Raw genomic sequence first — 17,387 nt, 5'->3', positions numbered from 1 at the left:
CTTCAAAATGTCACAGTAGTTTGAATTTAACATTAATTATGGACTTAGTGAGAGTTTGTTGTGTAGATTTGTGCATAATTGTACATAAAATGTCCATCTTTGCTTGTAGTTATGAGGACTAAATACTTAAATTAGCTAAAAACTAAATTTAGAAAGATTTTGAAGTAAAACAAAGTATTGGAGTTTTCTTCAGTCTCAGAGTCAGTGAGTCATTGCTCTGGATTTCTGGTTAACAATAAGGAATAAAGACATTTCTGCTTGTGCTTTTTGTTGGAACTGTTTCTCATGATCTATTTTGCATCCATTCCATGTTTCAGTCAATGGAAACAACATCTTCATCACACCAAGATCTTTCAGTTAATCAGACCGAAGTAAAAACTTTCAACAGCTTCATAATGAGGCATGTTGGTCTGTATTTTATTGTAATTATTAACTGTTGTGTTATTAAAAATGTAAAAGGTTTGCAAAGACTTTTTTCTTTATTCATTATTTTTTTTAAATTCCAGATAAAAAACAAAGTTTAATAATGTAAAAGTGTAATGAATTAATAAAAATAAATGGTTTATTAACCCACTGCAGAAATTATTTTTTTAATTATTTTAAAAATCTTCAAACTAATTACTTTAAATACTATTTTTTTTTATTTACAAACATCCATATTCAGTCACTATCACTGAAAGTTTTTAAATATATTAAAATATATTTTATATATAAATATAAATTTCATTATTTTGTAATTCTGTGTTATGTGTATTAATAGAACCTTTCTTCATTTCTTTCAATTGAATCATCATGTGATGCATATCTTGGCATTTGTAAGGAAGTTTCTTTTTTTCAGACTTATGTTTGTTGTTGGCTCATATTTGTGGCTCTTAAGTTAAATTTTTACATTATTGAAATGATTAAAACAGTTTTGCAGTGCTGTTAATGGTTTTACAGAAGTTACGCAAGTCATAGACAGACTTGGCTTGAAGTGTAACCATATTACCACGATGACTACATAAAAAAAATTATATATATATATATATATATAATATATATGCCTTTGAACACCAGTTTAAATGTGGCTCGGCAGGATTGGCTGCTTATGCTAGCATTAGCTGCTCCGCTACCACAGGAGCACAAAAATTCCTTACTGCAAAGATTACAAAGAACATTGGTCTTTTTTTCCTTTTTCTTTTCTTCTTTTTAAACCACAAATGGCGCACTCATAGAGCCAAGTAGAGTCTTTTTTTTAATGTGCCTTAATATTTCGCAGTATCACTATGGCCATACAAGGATGGCAGGAAGACGAAGAGCAACTCTTATTTATTCTGTTTTACTCATTATTTAAAGATAGTTTTTTTTTTTTTTTTTGCTCCTCCAACTGATTAAACTTTACCTCATTTCACTTTAGCATTTCACAGTTTTTGTAAAACTTTCTTACTTCATGATACAGTAGCTTCAAAGTTAAATCAGTTTTTCTTCCCAGTCACTTGACCAGCCTAAGAACTCAGTGGATGGTTTTTACAAAACCAGATGTATCTATAGAGATATAAGGAAATATACAGGCTGCAGCTCCAACACTGGCTGTCCTGCTTAATTATATATATGAAGATGGGATTGATTTATTTAGATGCTGCTTTGTTGGTTGTAAAGTGGAATTTTCTTAAAACAAGCTTTGTTTTGTGGCTGAAAACAGTTATTAAACTCCATACCGAGTGCAGAATTGTACTGTTGAGTAATGATTTTGAATTATTTTAGTATAACCATTAACATCTAAAACTCTAGTAATCATTAAATATTGTTTCAAATTTTCTTGCTCACTTTATGAGTACTTGAACCAGAACCACAGGTGAAAGAGTGAAATTCTTGGCCAGGCTGACCGAACATCCTGCTGTTTGTAGTTTTGCATTACTAAATACAGAATGCATTGTGGCATATGAAAAAAACTATATTAATGAATAAAAGTATAGATGGTTCGTAGTGACCAAATGTTCAACTGCTTTGTAATAGACATGGTTGGAGTTATCATTGCCAGTGTATATGATGGACAGGTGGATGACACTGAACTGTAATATTTATCTCAGAAAGATGAAAATAAATTGTGAAAATGGCTTTAGCTATGATCCCCGAACTGATATTATCTACATTATTGGCTTAATGTGTACTTAATGAGCTTTTTTTTTTTTTTTTAATCTGCAGGTTCAGGAGAAGGATGTGGAAAAATCATACAGCGGTTTCCTAAGAAAGACTGGGAGGGAACAGCCTTTCCTCAGGGGGTGGAGATGGTGAGTGATGATCTCCTTCAAAGACAACAACTAACAATACGCAGGGTTTTCTTGCTTTGGCTTTTATTGATTTTTTCACGTTGAATAAAACATATGACATGACGCTGCTTACATAATTGTGACTGAGCGCTCGAGTGAACGTAGAGCAACATGACATGTCCATGGATCATGTTGTAAATTAAAGTGTATTTTCTAGATAATAAGGCTCCTTGTTCTAACACTTACCTGTTGGATTCAATTTAAAATAAAATTCACTTTAGAAAAGTGCTCTCATGTATCAGAAAATGAATGATTTACAAGCCAGGAAATTGTCATGTTTTAACAGCACATTTGCCCTTTGGAGCTTGTGTAGTTGATATTGACATTTCCTGTTCCAGTTAAATTGATGATCGTTTACATAAGTTTGTTCTTCCAACCCTTATCTCAGTTACTAATTAAGAAATCTTCTTTCTCTTAACCCGTTTTTTGCATTATTCCCAGCTAACTACCTGGTTTCCTTATTTCATCCTCCTCTTTATTCATATTAAGGGCATATATGCTTCTGGTAGTTTTTCTCCTCTTCTGCTTGGTGGCTTCAAGAGGTCTTTGACAGGAGTTCTGTTTTCCTTAATTGTACAAGCCAGTAGATAGAGAAATATTTTCTTATCAGAGCTGGAAAAAACTGTCAGTCTCAAGGGTAGCATTAGCGGTTAACAGGATCATAGTGCCCAGGACATTAGCGCCTGTGTTATATCTGGTTTTTGTCCATTTCTACTTGCCACTACTGATAATATTTTAATGACTAAGCAAGTAATTTAGCAGTTAAGAAAAAAGGACACAGAAAATTGACTTTCCATCCTAACACAGCACTTCACTCAAACATTATTTAGATCATACTTCTGTTCAGTTTAATTTAATTTTCTTCTGTTTATTTAGTTTTATAAAACCCTTACTTGTGATTGTGCTTCTGTTTTCTGACAGATATACACATGTGAGCGATAAATAATTGATGTCATGACACATCAACACACAAAATAAGACTGGCTCCATGTTTTACTTAATATTATTAAAAAAGAGAAATTTCATTAAATTTAATTGCTTCTAAACTTTGCTATTGCTTTCAGAATCAGCATTAGTAATGAAGCAGCAAAAATGAGTGAAAACAGGAATTTGAGTATATTTTTAATCAAACTGTTACCCTAAGAGTCAGAATGAAATTGTGTGATATCTAAAGATACTTTCTATTTTTGTTGTAATGTGTGTTTTCTATTAAATATTCTTTCGCCTGGTGTTATACAGGGAAATGAGAACATTTAAAAAAAAATTGATCTCCAAATTTGTATGAATCAATATTATATTTATTTCATTTGAATTGATTAAAATGGATAAATTAGTTTTTTTTTTTGTTTGTTTTTTTTGTTGTTTGTTTTTTTTTTTACCCGGCCCTAATAAGATGGCATACTGGCATACCTGGATCAGGCAGTTTTTAATAAACATTTTTGTATAAACCTTTTTTTTTTTTTTTTTTTGAACCAGTGTAAAATGAATTCACCACATTACATTAGAAAGATTAGGGCTTTTACTTTTCCTAGGCCTGTTCACAGTCCGACTCCTGATAGCAATGATGCTTGCAAAATGTACAGAATTTTCCAGAAAATAACAAAGGTCAGGTTTCTGAACAATGTCACAAAAAATTAGCATACACATATAATATTTTGTTAGTTTTATTTGTTTTTTATTTCCCCTTTTTTAAGATTTAAAACAAACAAAAAACAAAGGAAATAACTGATTCTTGCTGGCATGTTTGTACATTTCAAAAGGAAACCCTTGAAAGATATGCACTTTTTTGTTAATTATTTAATAATCAGTCTTTCATTATTAACATAAAGTTCAACTTTTAATCATAAAAAGGCTATTTTCTGTATATGCTACCAATTCCTTTGAAAGGCAAGGTAAGTTTATTTGTTTAGCATATTAGGTACAAGACAACTCAAAGTGCTTTGCATAAAACATTAAAAGCTTTACAGCGAAGTGCAAAGAAACAAAGAATAAGAGAATTACAAAAGAAGAAATTAAATAAAAATAAAAAATTTCTTGTGACCTAATTTTTATCAATCAGGAGTCACTTCAATGTGCCTCCATAAAGAAGTAATGGAGAAAACACAATATATATTTAGCAATCAAGTTCGATATAAAGATTGAGTGGTAAATCTAATATTAATTTATGAATTTTGAAATTTTCCAATATCACAACTCGTCTGTAAATATGATTTGGTGGATACCATCTGCATAAGCTGTGAGTGCTTTTTTACTTTTTAATCATTGCTGTTGAAAGAAAGTTTTATATAATCAATTGCTGCCAAGGGAATAGTTTTATGTCCGGTGGAGGTTGTGGCCAGAGTTCACAGCTACAGTTATTTCATTTTGGAGCCAAGTGATCAGAGCAAAGAACTGCAGGTTTGGAGTCCAAAATGTTGCATAATATCAGTCACATATCTGAGCCAAGATAGATGTAGAGCTAATATTAAAATTTCACCTGTAAAATCAATTTTTTTTTTTTTAAAGGTAATTTCTTTTAGTTTTTTAACAAGTGCACACACACACACATATATATATATACAACTTAATGAATTGGATTTGTTTGCCTTTCATGATTAATTAATTATAGTCAAGAGTTACAGCTGCAGCTGAAGTCCTTGGCTCTTTGCAGACTAAGCCAAAAAGAGATGTTATTCCAGAAATCTTGTTTATGCAGCGGCATTTATAAGGCAGCTGAGGACAAGTGAAGCTGTTATTCCAGCACGGACATACATATTGTGAGTGGGTGATTTGATAGAGATGTAGTCATCTTCCTGTGCTACTCGCTAGGTGCTGTGGGTGGCCGTTAAGAATGTCTTCTGGTGAATAAGTGCTTCGAGACAAGTACTGGCGTTTCAGAATGCAAGTCATACTCCCTTTATCAGAGTGAATAGATTTTTTTACTGTGAGAAGTTGTGTCATTTTGGATGCTGGATGTTTTATAAGTAACCCTGTTTTTTAGTGACTCCCTGGGGATGAACCAGGGTGGCGCCATTTGTTCGGCGTCATCCCTAAAGTATCGTGTCATGGTTTCTCTCTAAATATAGATGCACTGCAGCAAATTTAACTAAATCTATTAGCTTAGTGCTTCCAGATGTCATCGAGGACCCATGCATACCAGTTTGGGTGTGTGTGAAAGTTTTTGCATTCCCTCACTCTGAAGAGGTCCCACTCACTTGTCTCATTATGTGTCAGTTTGGACTCAGATTGAGGGATACTTTGCTCCCAAGAGTTCAAGAACCATTAAAGACATTCTCATTAAAGTCACAGATCTCAACCTAAAGATCCTTCTGATGGAGAGTTCTTGGCAAATATCCACATGTTGCAGAAACTTAGCAATAGTGCTTCTGAGATGCACCGTTAGCATAAACAATAGACTATTGAGAGTAACATTCTTTTGTGTCATGTGCAGAAATCTTCCATTTTCTGTTAGAAAAAGCATCCAGAGGATTAAGTGAGGAAGACAGGAAAGAGGAAGCTGTTGAAGAAATTTGATTTCCTGCTACGTGGTGTGTGGAAAAACTTTGGTCAAGAGCCAAATGACTGAAATTCCAACTTTGAAACTTTAATGACAATACACCATAATATTAAACGGACCCACTGAGCAATTTGCATTTTGGCTCTATTTTGTGGTGGTATGTAAGCCATCATTATTTGCAGATTTTCTGTACCCCATGAAAAAGAAAATGACTCTTTTACAAACACATCTGTAGAAAACAGTGGATCAAGCTGAGCACGGAAAGCATTTTGCGGTCACAACAGGCCCCCAGCAAACTAAATAACCACAGATGAGGAATGCACCAAGAAAAAGCGTTTACAACTTGTGCTTGGAAAAATGTGTTTCTAATCTTTCCAGTCAAGTGTTGATGATAGGAACCAGCTCTAATCCTCATCTGTTATGGATGAGCCAGGTCTGTTGATGGAGGTCAGTACTTTGTGCACCTAGTAAATTTCCATCACCTTGCCCTCCAACATCAAGGCAGGGGTTCAGGGTATACTGTAAATGGTCAGAGGTTCAGAAGGCAGCACCACAGCAGGGTCATGTGGGAGTTTTTTTCACCAAATATCAGAAAGTTAAATGGCTAAATTAGAGTTATCACTGTAGTCATGATCAGCTCTTCCATTTGAGTCTTCCATTTTTTCCTTTTCTTCTCACATGCACCTCTATGAGCCCTGAACCATAGTTCATGCAAGTATGGTTTTCAAATATGATTTAAAATGAAAAATGTGGCTAACTGTACTGTATGTGATTATTTAGTTCAGCTTTTATGAATTGATATGGCAATCTTATGCTGTGCCTTCCTAAATCTCACATTTTTAAATCACTTAGTACTGAATCAATTTGAGAAGCTTGCACGTGACAAGTCCTTCATGTGTGCTGAAGCACTGGGTTATTTTGTTTTCCTGGATAATTTAAAAGTTTATATAAAACTGGATAGATTGATTGCATGCAAACCCTTCGGTACAGCTGTTATTTATTATTTGTGTACACTTTAAGGTCAGTGGCTGGATAGAGTAGTTGTAAAACTCTGTTCTTGAAATGCTGTTGTTTCAAGAGTCCGCTGTGTGGGGTTATTTTGAGTCATGTATGGAAAAAAACAGCATCATCCATGTCCAAACCCTTTGGCGATGAAAGCAGATGGTGCAAATATGATGCCAGTTAAGACTGACAACTTGTTGCTCCACTGTAGTCTGATTTTTGTTTCTATTTGCACTCTCAAAGCTACATGCTGAAACCTAAAAATTGTTTGTACTTCTATTAACTGCAAGAAAAAACTTTGATAAGTAGGAAGAGGATTATCTTCTCCACCACACATTTGAAGGTTTTCATTCTACAACAGAACAAAGCAAACTTGTCTTGGTGCCACAGAGCTGTGCTCATAAACAGATTCTCAAGGAAATAACAAGTGTGTTCAGTCAGATAGTCGCCCATATTTAGCCATGTAGACTATGTTTAGCAGGACATGAGGTCAAATGATACAATTATATTATCTTTTAAGCATGCATCCGTCCAAAGTGGTAAATGTGTAACCACAAAAGAAAAAACAAAACAAACAGCAACAACAAAAAAAACAACGTAAACAATTATTGTATTTGTTTTTTATGTTTGACAGTAGATGATGATGCTGTACTTCAGGTATACCAACATTTAGTCTTGGTTGAAGAAATTAAATGTGCTGTACAAAAAAGGAATGACTGATATCTCTTTGGGTTTATAATGTTTATCAGCTGAGTTTGATGCGGTTTGGTTGATAAACCCTGATTTCTGTTGCGTTCACGCAATTATTCCAGTTTTTCTTCTTTGACTTACTGCCACCAAGTGGTCTGGAGTATAGACTAGAATGTTTCCAACAGCCCATGTCAAAACAACATGGGCTCTTAGTTTATATGCTACAGATTCTTAATCCTATGTGGCACCTATGTGTCGTGTTCCCACACCCCCAGTTTGAGATCCACTGCCTAAAATGCACCAGCAAATTATTAATATCATGGTTTATATGTTGAGTATCAGTGCAGGAAGAATACACAGAACATTCTGCAAGATGTATCAATGTTTGTTCTGATTGGCATGCAGGGCTGGACAGGGCTTTGAGCTCCTGCTGCTACTTTAGCATTATTTTATAATAAATATTCAGACAGCTTTGATTGATATAAACTTGAAGGCATAAAATCATCAGATGTAAGCATCCAGGGACTGTATTTTGGTTTAGCTGCATTTTAAACAAGCATTATAGCTCACTACCTGGCCACTGTACCTAACTATGCCCTGCACGCATATTTTGCACCTTTGACCAAGAGAGAGAGCAATTTGGTTGGTCATTGTTACCGTTGTGTGGTAGCTGGACTGTGCTGTCCACAGCAAACAGAGGCAACGAGGTGCAAGCAAGGTAGGAGGAGGTGAAGGACAAGTTGTTCCCAGTTTCTCTAGCAACAGACGAGACACTGAGGCCTTATCGCTATTATCGAAAAAGGCAACTGGATATCTTTTTCCTTTCACCTTTTCGCCTCCAAAAGGCTTACTTAGTTTTGACTGGTAGGGAAAGCAAAGCATTTCAATTATTGTAGGAAAAACAACACCTGAGAGCTCCAAAGAGAGTTGTTAGTTATCCATCCTCAGAGTTGTACGGTTGTTGCCATCTCGAGTACTTTATACCTTTACTCATGTCAGTTTCTTGTGTCACATGATGTCAGGGTTCATATGTATGCTGTTGATAGGTGATAGCTGAGGCCATCACCTCAGTGCATCAAGGACCTTTCTAGGGTTTTACTCCCCAAACCAAAATCCAGTTCACTTTCTAAAAAGACTAAAGAATTGTAGCTGCTTTTGTTTCACTGTTATGAACAAATTGACGTCTTTTCCACTTGTTTACTTCTCCCCCAGTTGACCTGATACCAACCATATAGTATATGCTATAGTAACTTTTTTCCCATGAAACAATACCAATATTAAGTTACAAATTATTACTTGTTATTATTACTTCATTTCTTTTGTGAGCTTTAACATTTCCAAAGTACAGTTGTACCGTAGCTCCGAAAATCAGCCTGTGATCATATGACATTACAGCATCATATCATTTAAGTTGGGGAAAATAATTCAGAGGAGAATTACATTTTTCTCGCTACCTTTAACTGAAACGAACAACGAGAATAACATGATCATGTCAGTCCCCTATCTGGAGTCCAGCTTGTGCATGTGAGCGATGGCTGAAGCGAGACGCCTTGACAGTTTCGCCCGAGAGGTCAAACACATTCCAAAGCACGACAGAGTTCAGTGTTGAACATGAAGGTCAAACCATTACATGTACCCTGCAGACAACGTTCTGTCAACAGACTCATTCCTGCCGTCTCCTCTGAAGTCATAATTCCCAGCAGAAAAACAAAGTGTCTACTCTGAAGATATAGCCTCATATCGGTCTTGTTTGATCATATGTCAAAGACTAAGGCATCGTGTACTGTAAGAAGATCTCAGCTTGTGCTGGAAGTTAAAGATGGAAATGTTTATCTTTAATGCCATAAACCGCGGTGAACTGAGTGCATTTTTATTCTAAAGGTCAAAGTGGTATGTAAGTTAGTGCTGGAACAATTAGTCAGCCAGTTAATTAATCAATTTAAATACAATTGATCACCAGCAGTTATGATTGCTGATTCCTTACCTTTAAATGATGTGAGGTAAGTATTCGCTGATTCCAGCTCTACAAGTGAAAATTTACTTTTTAATATATTTTTGAAAATTTCTTTGGTATTTGATTCGCTGATTAGTAAAACCTCATAATTTTCAATGAAATGCTCTGTGTGTGTGCTTACTGTCTCGTGAGACAGCATATGGATGGGTTAAATGCTTAGGTCAAATTCCTGAGTGTTTAAAAAAAAAAAAGGGACTGGTAAATAAAAGATACTTTTTCCTTAGTCACAGCACTCATTTGTTGGTTTGGTTAAATTTCTTCATGGCAAATGTTATATCTAAGTTAGTCTGGCTGTGTGGGTCAGTTTCCAAAAACACCTTGGCTGGTAGTTCAAGTCAGAGATTAACATGGTAGCTGAAACCTCCACAATAAATTATAAATCTTCCATTTGTTGCACACTGTCGTGCTGTGACGTCTTTTCTTTGTTTTCATGGTGTGTAGGTGACCTTTCCACGCGTTTTAGGCTTCGTATCATGTATCCTCAGGTGTATGACAATGATAAAACCTTCAACCTAATCCTTGGATTGAGTTTCTACTATAAGCAGTAATTCAGTGCTGTGGGTTTTCCATTGCACAAGTTGTTCCTTTACCCACCCACCCTGTGATTAAGTTACTTTTTTGTCCCATCGCATACTCAAACATATTTTGGTTGCTGTAATTTTTAGAGGGAAAGGCATTTTAACAAATGGCTCTCAATGATGTGTCAAAAACTGAGGAAGTGCCCTAAGATCCAGCTTTACTAAAGGCTCCCAGATTCTGTCGTCTTAGTGTTTCTGCAAGACATTATGGTCATTGGCTGTGTATTGAGCTGTCTGTTAATCTGTGCTTTTTTCATAAAGCACTGAGATTAAGTGCTCCCCAGCGTCTTTTTTTCCCTCCTTCCAGGAGAAAAGTTTTATATGGACACGCCCGATGATGTCTGTGAATTCTGGTTTCATCAAGTTTGGATTTTAACAAGACTTTTCAGTTAAGTTCAAAATACTGATGAATTTAGCTATCTAGGTGCATTGACAAAAAAATAAATAAATATTTTATCTAAAACATATTCCCTCATACAGTTCAAACTAGTGGACATTTTGGTTCCTTACTCTTTTATAGAAATTCAAAAGTAAGTCGTGCAGTGGAGCTAATTCAAAGCTGGTTGATATCAAAAAGTAGTTGCTATTCTATATAGATGTTCTTACACCCTGTTTTGTTATAGCAGAGATGGCTCACATTTACGCACACAGTAGCTACACTGCACAAGATTGAATTCATTGTAAAAGCTTCCTGCATCTCAACAGACTTTATGCTTTATATAAAACATAAAGCAATGACCTTAGACCCTTAGACTGCAAATAGATTCCTTCAAATAAAAATTTAAAAGCTAGTAGAATAGCTACTTCAAGGCCAAACTATTTCTTATGAAGGAATGTGACCTGACTCAACCAGATTGTAAACATTTTTGTCATTTCACAATTGTCTTGTCTAGATCGTTGACTCCTACAACTCCTCCCTTTCCCCTCAAATCCCCACTGTAAGGATGCTCAAGCTAATTAGATAATGTTGCTGGTGTCGTGCTAATTTGGGATCTTGGCAGGAGTAGGGGTTGAGAAACATTTAGGAAAAATGGAAAGAATTCATGTTGTTAAAGCAAAGGGATTACTTCAGACCGTTACTGCAGATCTTTGGGGCTCAGGTCAGGTTTACTTAACCTACAAGAGGATTCACCATTTCTGCTGCAAAGAGTTGTCTATGTAGCCTTGTCCTTGCAGTAAATTGGATAAGTGAGTCATGACTAAGCTTAACTACATTGTTCACCATCAGCAGCCAGTGTTGGTCAGGTTTAGGCTCTGTGCCGAACCACAGACTGGCAAAAGACTGCACTCCTTAATTATATCACTTAATAGATTGACACAAGTGACCAAAACTTGATGTGTCGCACAGCACGTCGGTCCTTTGCTGTTTGCAAAACTGTGTGAGAAAAACTAAACAGTGCATTCCAGATAGCAGGAAACCGTTTCAGCCAGGGAAAGAATGGGATCATGTGTTTGTCAGGAAGATCCACAGATGAGTAATCAATGCTTTATGTGCCAGTGAAACTAAACACAAAAGGAAACAAAGCTGGAGCTGTCAAGCAAGTCGGAATTTTTCTTGCTGAAAAGCACTATGAGCTAATCAGGAAACGGGAATACACAGGATGGAATCTAGCCAGAGTACATAAGAGAATACACATCCTCAAAATTTCTGGAAAAAAAGTAATACAGGCTGGTCTTACAGAATGTTTTGTCCTGACGGACCTTAGACTTGTAGTAATCAAATAAAAAAATTGAAATGTGGACAAGTGTGTAGCCACTAGAAGCTGGAACAAAAAACAAGTAGTTATGAAGTGGTGCCACGTGAACAGGTTCAAGAGCAAAGTTTTGAGATACCCTGACTATCCTGTACATTTCCTCCCCAACATTCAAAGAGCTGACTGTCACCAGATATCACTCTGCATGGTTACTGCAATCCCACAGTTGCCAGTAAACATGTTATGCCTGCCAACACGGGCCACTGACTGACACCATTGTCTCCCCATATAGCCATTGATTGACTGAGTCTTTGAGAACCACTTATTAACCTCAGATTTTAAATTTGTTATTAAATTTATCAACACTGTGATGTATACGGTTGTTTTAGGCTAAATTAATGCATTATGCTAGGGGTGCCCAAATTCGGCCCCTGAGGGCTGTCCTGCAGGTTTTGAATGTTTCCTGCTGCAGCATACCTTAATCAGATTAATGGGTCAGTATGTTCGGACAGAACTTGACAACAAGCTGTTTAAGAGAGCTATTTGAATCAGGTGTATTGGAGCAGGGAAACATCTAAAAACCTGAAGGACTGCGGTTCTCAAGGACGGGAGGTAGACGCCCCTTCATTAGGCTATTTATAATTATTCCCCAACAAGGTTTTTGCTGTAGTGATAAAAGCTTGTGTTTTTATGATAAGGAAAAAGTACAAACTGCTGAATATTGAGCCTCTTAAATTTCTTCTGAGGTAACACATTGGCCGTGAAAGGCTGGAAGTTTCAAGTGCAGAGCACTGGGATTTATTTGGCACAGTGTTTGGCATTGACAGAATAATAATATGTTGTAGTAATGCATTACATTGCTGTTATTCATTGACATTTTTAGCCATGTTAATAAGAGTGTGGGGCTATAAGGATGGTGGTTGTCAAATCCTGTTAGCCTCTGAGTTTAAATGACAGTGTGTTCTGTCAAGGCAGCAATGAACTTTTTTTTTTTAATTTAAGGCCAGTTTATACAATATTTCTGCCATAAAATGCAAGTCTGATGTTGTAAGTGCTCAGATATCAGGTTAAAACTACTACTACTAAGGCTGACTTAGCTAAATATTACAAAAAACAAACATTAAAAGCAAATATAAAATGTAGAAGTTTCACCACTAAGTTGTCTCATATAGTCCATTGCAAGTGTGGGATTGTGTTTCTGAGCCTTGGCATTTTTGGGCTTTAACGTTTGGTAGGTGTGTACTCACTAGCCATTGTCAGCGTGAAGGTGTAATGTCAGTGCAACTCACTGTATCCTCCTGCTGCATAGAGTTTTAATCATTTAGATCACAAACAACAACAACTAACAGTTTAGTATAAATTAGTAACTTCAATTAAGTACAATCCAAATAGAAAATTGCCTTTTTCAGAGCCAGTAAGACACGTCCCTTCACTTTTAAACACAAACATCCAAAACAGTTTTTTTTTGTGTGTGTGAAGCTTAATGTTAAAAAAAAACTGCTTGGTAAATGTACTGTATATGACACACAGGCAAGCTTATTTAAGCCCTTCTAGACTCACATGTACTCACACTAAAATAAAATAATTACAAATGCATATTGTGGTTTCAGCTGAGCTTACCAAGAGCAAAAGTAAGCCCAAGATTTGCAGTGAGTACTGTAACTTAGCGCTGGCCCCCACAAGGCAGTGGAGGAAGCACCTGTTCCATAGTCATTATCTTACTTTGCTCTGAAGGGTTCAGCAGTCTGGCACATGACAGCCATTGTGCTGATATGCAACCTCAGGACAAAGCTGTTTACCTTTTGCTCTTTCATGCATCAATCCATGTGCTCAGAAATGTGTTTTGATGTTTGGTGTTTGCTTTTTATAGATGAAATGAAACGACTACCTGGGTGGAGGGTAAAAAGAATGTATAGTTGTGTTAATTACACACAAAAAAGAAGAAAAAAGCCTCAAAAGGAATGCACACAGCTAGCACCCCAAAAGTTCTGAACTGAGGACATGCTTTGTTTTACAGTGAAGTACAGATCCTTCACCTGTTATGAAAGGTGAGCTTCTCAAAGGTTAAATGCAATCTGCAGGCTCTCAAGCTATAGAAGCCAGATGTGACCCTGTATCAGGTCCTGGGGACCCATCATGGTTCATGGGGGAGGGATCAAGTTAGCTACACGCTGAAAATATTCAGTTGACCCACTAGCTAATGCTGAAAGTCTCAACCTGTAGAATCAGTTTATTTCCAGGAGTTAACCACATACTTGTGTTTTCATCAAAGCTGTCACAAATGACAGAATCCGAAAAGGTCGTTACTGTCTGCTGGTGTCTGTTTTCATGTGGTACTCATTGTCACAGGATATCTGGGAGAAATCATACATGGGCTGTAACTCTTGGATTTAATTGACTGCTGGCTGGAATTTTTCAATTTGTGAAACTAGTTATGTCAGGGCTCTGGCATGAATTTAATATTGTATAAGAAAGTAAAGTGTTGGCAAACTGTCTGACTGTCATTAACTGACTTGTGTAAGGATGAAAGCTGACACATGACAGATGAGACTGTTTTTGTTTTTCAGCCTTCCAAAAGAAATCTTATAAGTTATCTTGTTCAAATGTAACAGGTTCCATGATGGTACTGAAATAAATGCTTTTAATAATGGCTGTTTTTATACTTCTCAACTGGTTTTAATGTCGGTTCCAACAACAAATCTACTATTGAGTAATTCAGGAAAATCCATGAACTTTCCAGAATTCTTGGAAATAATTTTGTTCTCTTCTTTATATTTCACCCAAGATTTTTACCTTGACTATTTTCCATCTAATTTATGTTTAGATTACATGGTGTTTTACTAACCTACTTTTGAAAACCAACAAATAATAAAGTTTTAGGTTTATGACCCCCATGCCAACAGCTAGGATCACCACGAGTTTTGAGGTTTAGCAAAGTTCTGAAATAGGACAGATTTATTTAACAGTGATTGATTTGAGCGTAGGAATGTCTAATCCCCCAGTGGGTCTTTTTTTTTTATTTCACTTTCTCTATCAGTTTCATGCGCTAAGATGACCGCATGTTTTTAATTTATGCTATGCTTTTGCAATAAAGTATTTGCCCTGAATGTGAACAAAATCAGTCTGAGGTATGTTTTGTTGGGGGGGTGAGGTGATGCCTTGTTGGTGAACTGCATGGCTAAAATTAAAATACCCTTTTTGTTTTTAATTTTTTTTTTTTTTTTATAGTAGGTTCTTTTTCCAGTATTACATTTCCTAACATGTGGTATTTATGAAGCTTGAAATTTTGTGTATGGGGCTGTTTGCAATTTTCGATGAGTCTTCACTGCTAGACTTTTTTTTTATGTGGTCGGCCATCACGGACATCTAAAAATATCTCTAAACAGAAGCATATGTGCATCGTGTTGCGTAACAGATCCACAAAGAAAACCAAAAGTATTGATGACAACGGGGAAACAGACCTAGAATCAATGAGAAGATGAGATGGTTTTAAGCTATATTGCAATAAAGTAAATCACTGCAGCCACTGAATAGTATTTGGATAACTTCTGTTATGGTCATGTTGTTGACAGTCTGGTTTCATATAATCATCATGCTGACCTTGAGCAAAGGAGCCAAGTTTAAGGGAAACAAGCACTCGTCTGGAGCAGAAATCTCTGCTTGTTTTGTCCGCTGCTCATCCTGCAGACCTGATAAAGCAGGAGTGCCGGGCAGGCAGCACACCATTGACCTTCTCACCCCTGGCCAGTCCCTCTCTAGCCCCCCGACACCTTGTACTTCACTTTCCGTCATTGTGTTGTCTTCCTGGCATGCGACTCTTCCATATAAATGGGGAAAGAACAAGGTAGAGGAAGGAGAATGATGGGAGTACACACTGCAGCGTACATCTGTTGCTAGGTTTTCCTGACCACGTTGCCTTGGCAGTCACTCTACATTCAGGCACCAGCTACAGTTTTCATCTTTGTTTTTCTTCTTTACCTTTCAATAACACATCTTAAAGGATTTGAGATGATATTTTATGATTTTACATTTCCTGTTGATTGTATTTTATGAAGGCTGGTTGTATTTTCCCTAAATTCTCTGTTTTATCAAAATGTTGTACTTCGTTTTTATTTTACCCAGAGGTATGTGGAAGAATATGTTTTCTTCCTGAATTCACTTAAAATTGCAACTTGGCTGAATTATGAAATAAGACCCACTCTAAAAGGATTTGCTGGACTAAGCCCATTTGTTGTAACGGGAACTCTCCAGAAGTTTTATGATCCTTCTGAGTCTGTTTGTATTCCCCAAGTACGCTACTCACATGTTGTATTCATAACAAAAACACTGGAAAACTTTTCCCAGTCTTGTGTTATACCACAAAACAACAAAGCTGACCTTTAAAGAAGGGATATACTTTACCGTTTTCTCTGTCTCTTTGTCCTGAGTCATCTTTGGTAATGACTGCTGTCCTTGTTGTAGCTGGTTTGCACCAGCACGACCAGGCAGTGAAGCCTCGTCACAGTGTAAGAATGTCAGCCTGTCCTGTTCAGACACGGCCCTCGTGTTGCCTTTTTTTTTTTCTCCTTTTTTTTTCCTTTTATTAGGGCTTCTCCTTATGCTTAGCAGGTCAGACTGCATATCTGGTGTCATTGGCCAAGTTGGTGAATGGTGTGGTTGGGAGTCTGTCATGCTGGACCGCAGCACATGATGCAGTGCAGAAGGTTTAGCTGGAGGGCAACAGTTTAGTCTGCTATGATGTGAATACAACAAATACGTCCCTGAGTACCTTTGTCATTTGACTCAGATCTAATTTGGGAACAGGAGATGTCCTTTCTCTCTGCACTGTGTGCGTGTGCGTGTGTGTGTGTGTGTGTGTGTGTGTGTGTGTGTGTCATCTGCTGTTTAAAGGCTAGGTTTCCTACGTGTTGACCTTTGCATCGGTTACACTGCAGTGGATGTGGGTGTCATACTGTAGGTGAATGTACAACATAACTTTAGTCTGATGCAGTCATTTTGTACTTTCACTTGTTCCCTCAGCGTAGTAAAGTGTTATTGACTTCTTTAGGTTGAAGAGTTCAGCACAAGACACAAACAGCAATTTATTTACTTATACCATTTTGCAAACTTGCCTCTTGATGGCCTTTTTGGCTTAAAATCACTTTTTATTCCCTTTAAAAAAACAAATACTTTCTTTTTATCCATTTTGCCTCCTAGAGCCAGCCTTGAAACTGGCCTGGCATCATCATATCCATTCATTGGATGATTAATTTTGGGTACCTCTATATTAGCTATGCACCCATCATAACTACAAAAGGTTTGGGGGAAGTGTCCTCATGAGAACAAGGGGGATTTGGGGGAAGAGTTTTCCGATACTGGAGAAGATGAGGGTGACTCCTGAACATGCCTCCAGTTGCTGGTCAACAAGCAACCTCAACTCTTGGATATGAGAAACTTTGCTAAATATGTTGTTTTCTAGCATGACGACATGTTTGATCCAGGATCTAATAAGGGCTCTCAGGGAGAACAGCATGACGAACTACAACAGTAAATAATAGGGTAATATGTCTCTGGTGTCATTTTTCAGTTCCTCACCAGTGCAGGAACTTCCACTTTTAAAACGAT

At 36.7% G+C, this 17,387-nt stretch overlaps 1 protein-coding gene across 2 annotated transcripts in view; it reads left to right on the top strand.

Annotated features, from left to right (window-relative positions):
• Window positions 1–17,387, top strand: part of sbf2 (SET binding factor 2) — a 94,019-nt gene that overhangs the window by 14,268 nt on the left and 62,364 nt on the right. For both annotated transcript variants that reach the window (XM_041985174.1, XM_041985163.1), the window contains exon 2: window positions 2,185–2,270. In XM_041985174.1, the coding sequence (XP_041841108.1) occupies window positions 2,185–2,270 (86 nt within the window). The remainder of the gene's footprint in view (window positions 1–2,184; window positions 2,271–17,387) is intronic.

Source organism: Melanotaenia boesemani, chromosome 1 (genome assembly GCF_017639745.1).
Source record: "Melanotaenia boesemani isolate fMelBoe1 chromosome 1, fMelBoe1.pri, whole genome shotgun sequence".
Taxonomy (NCBI): domain Eukaryota; kingdom Metazoa; phylum Chordata; class Actinopteri; order Atheriniformes; family Melanotaeniidae; genus Melanotaenia; species Melanotaenia boesemani.
This window is presented reverse-complemented; position numbering and strand designations above follow the sequence as displayed.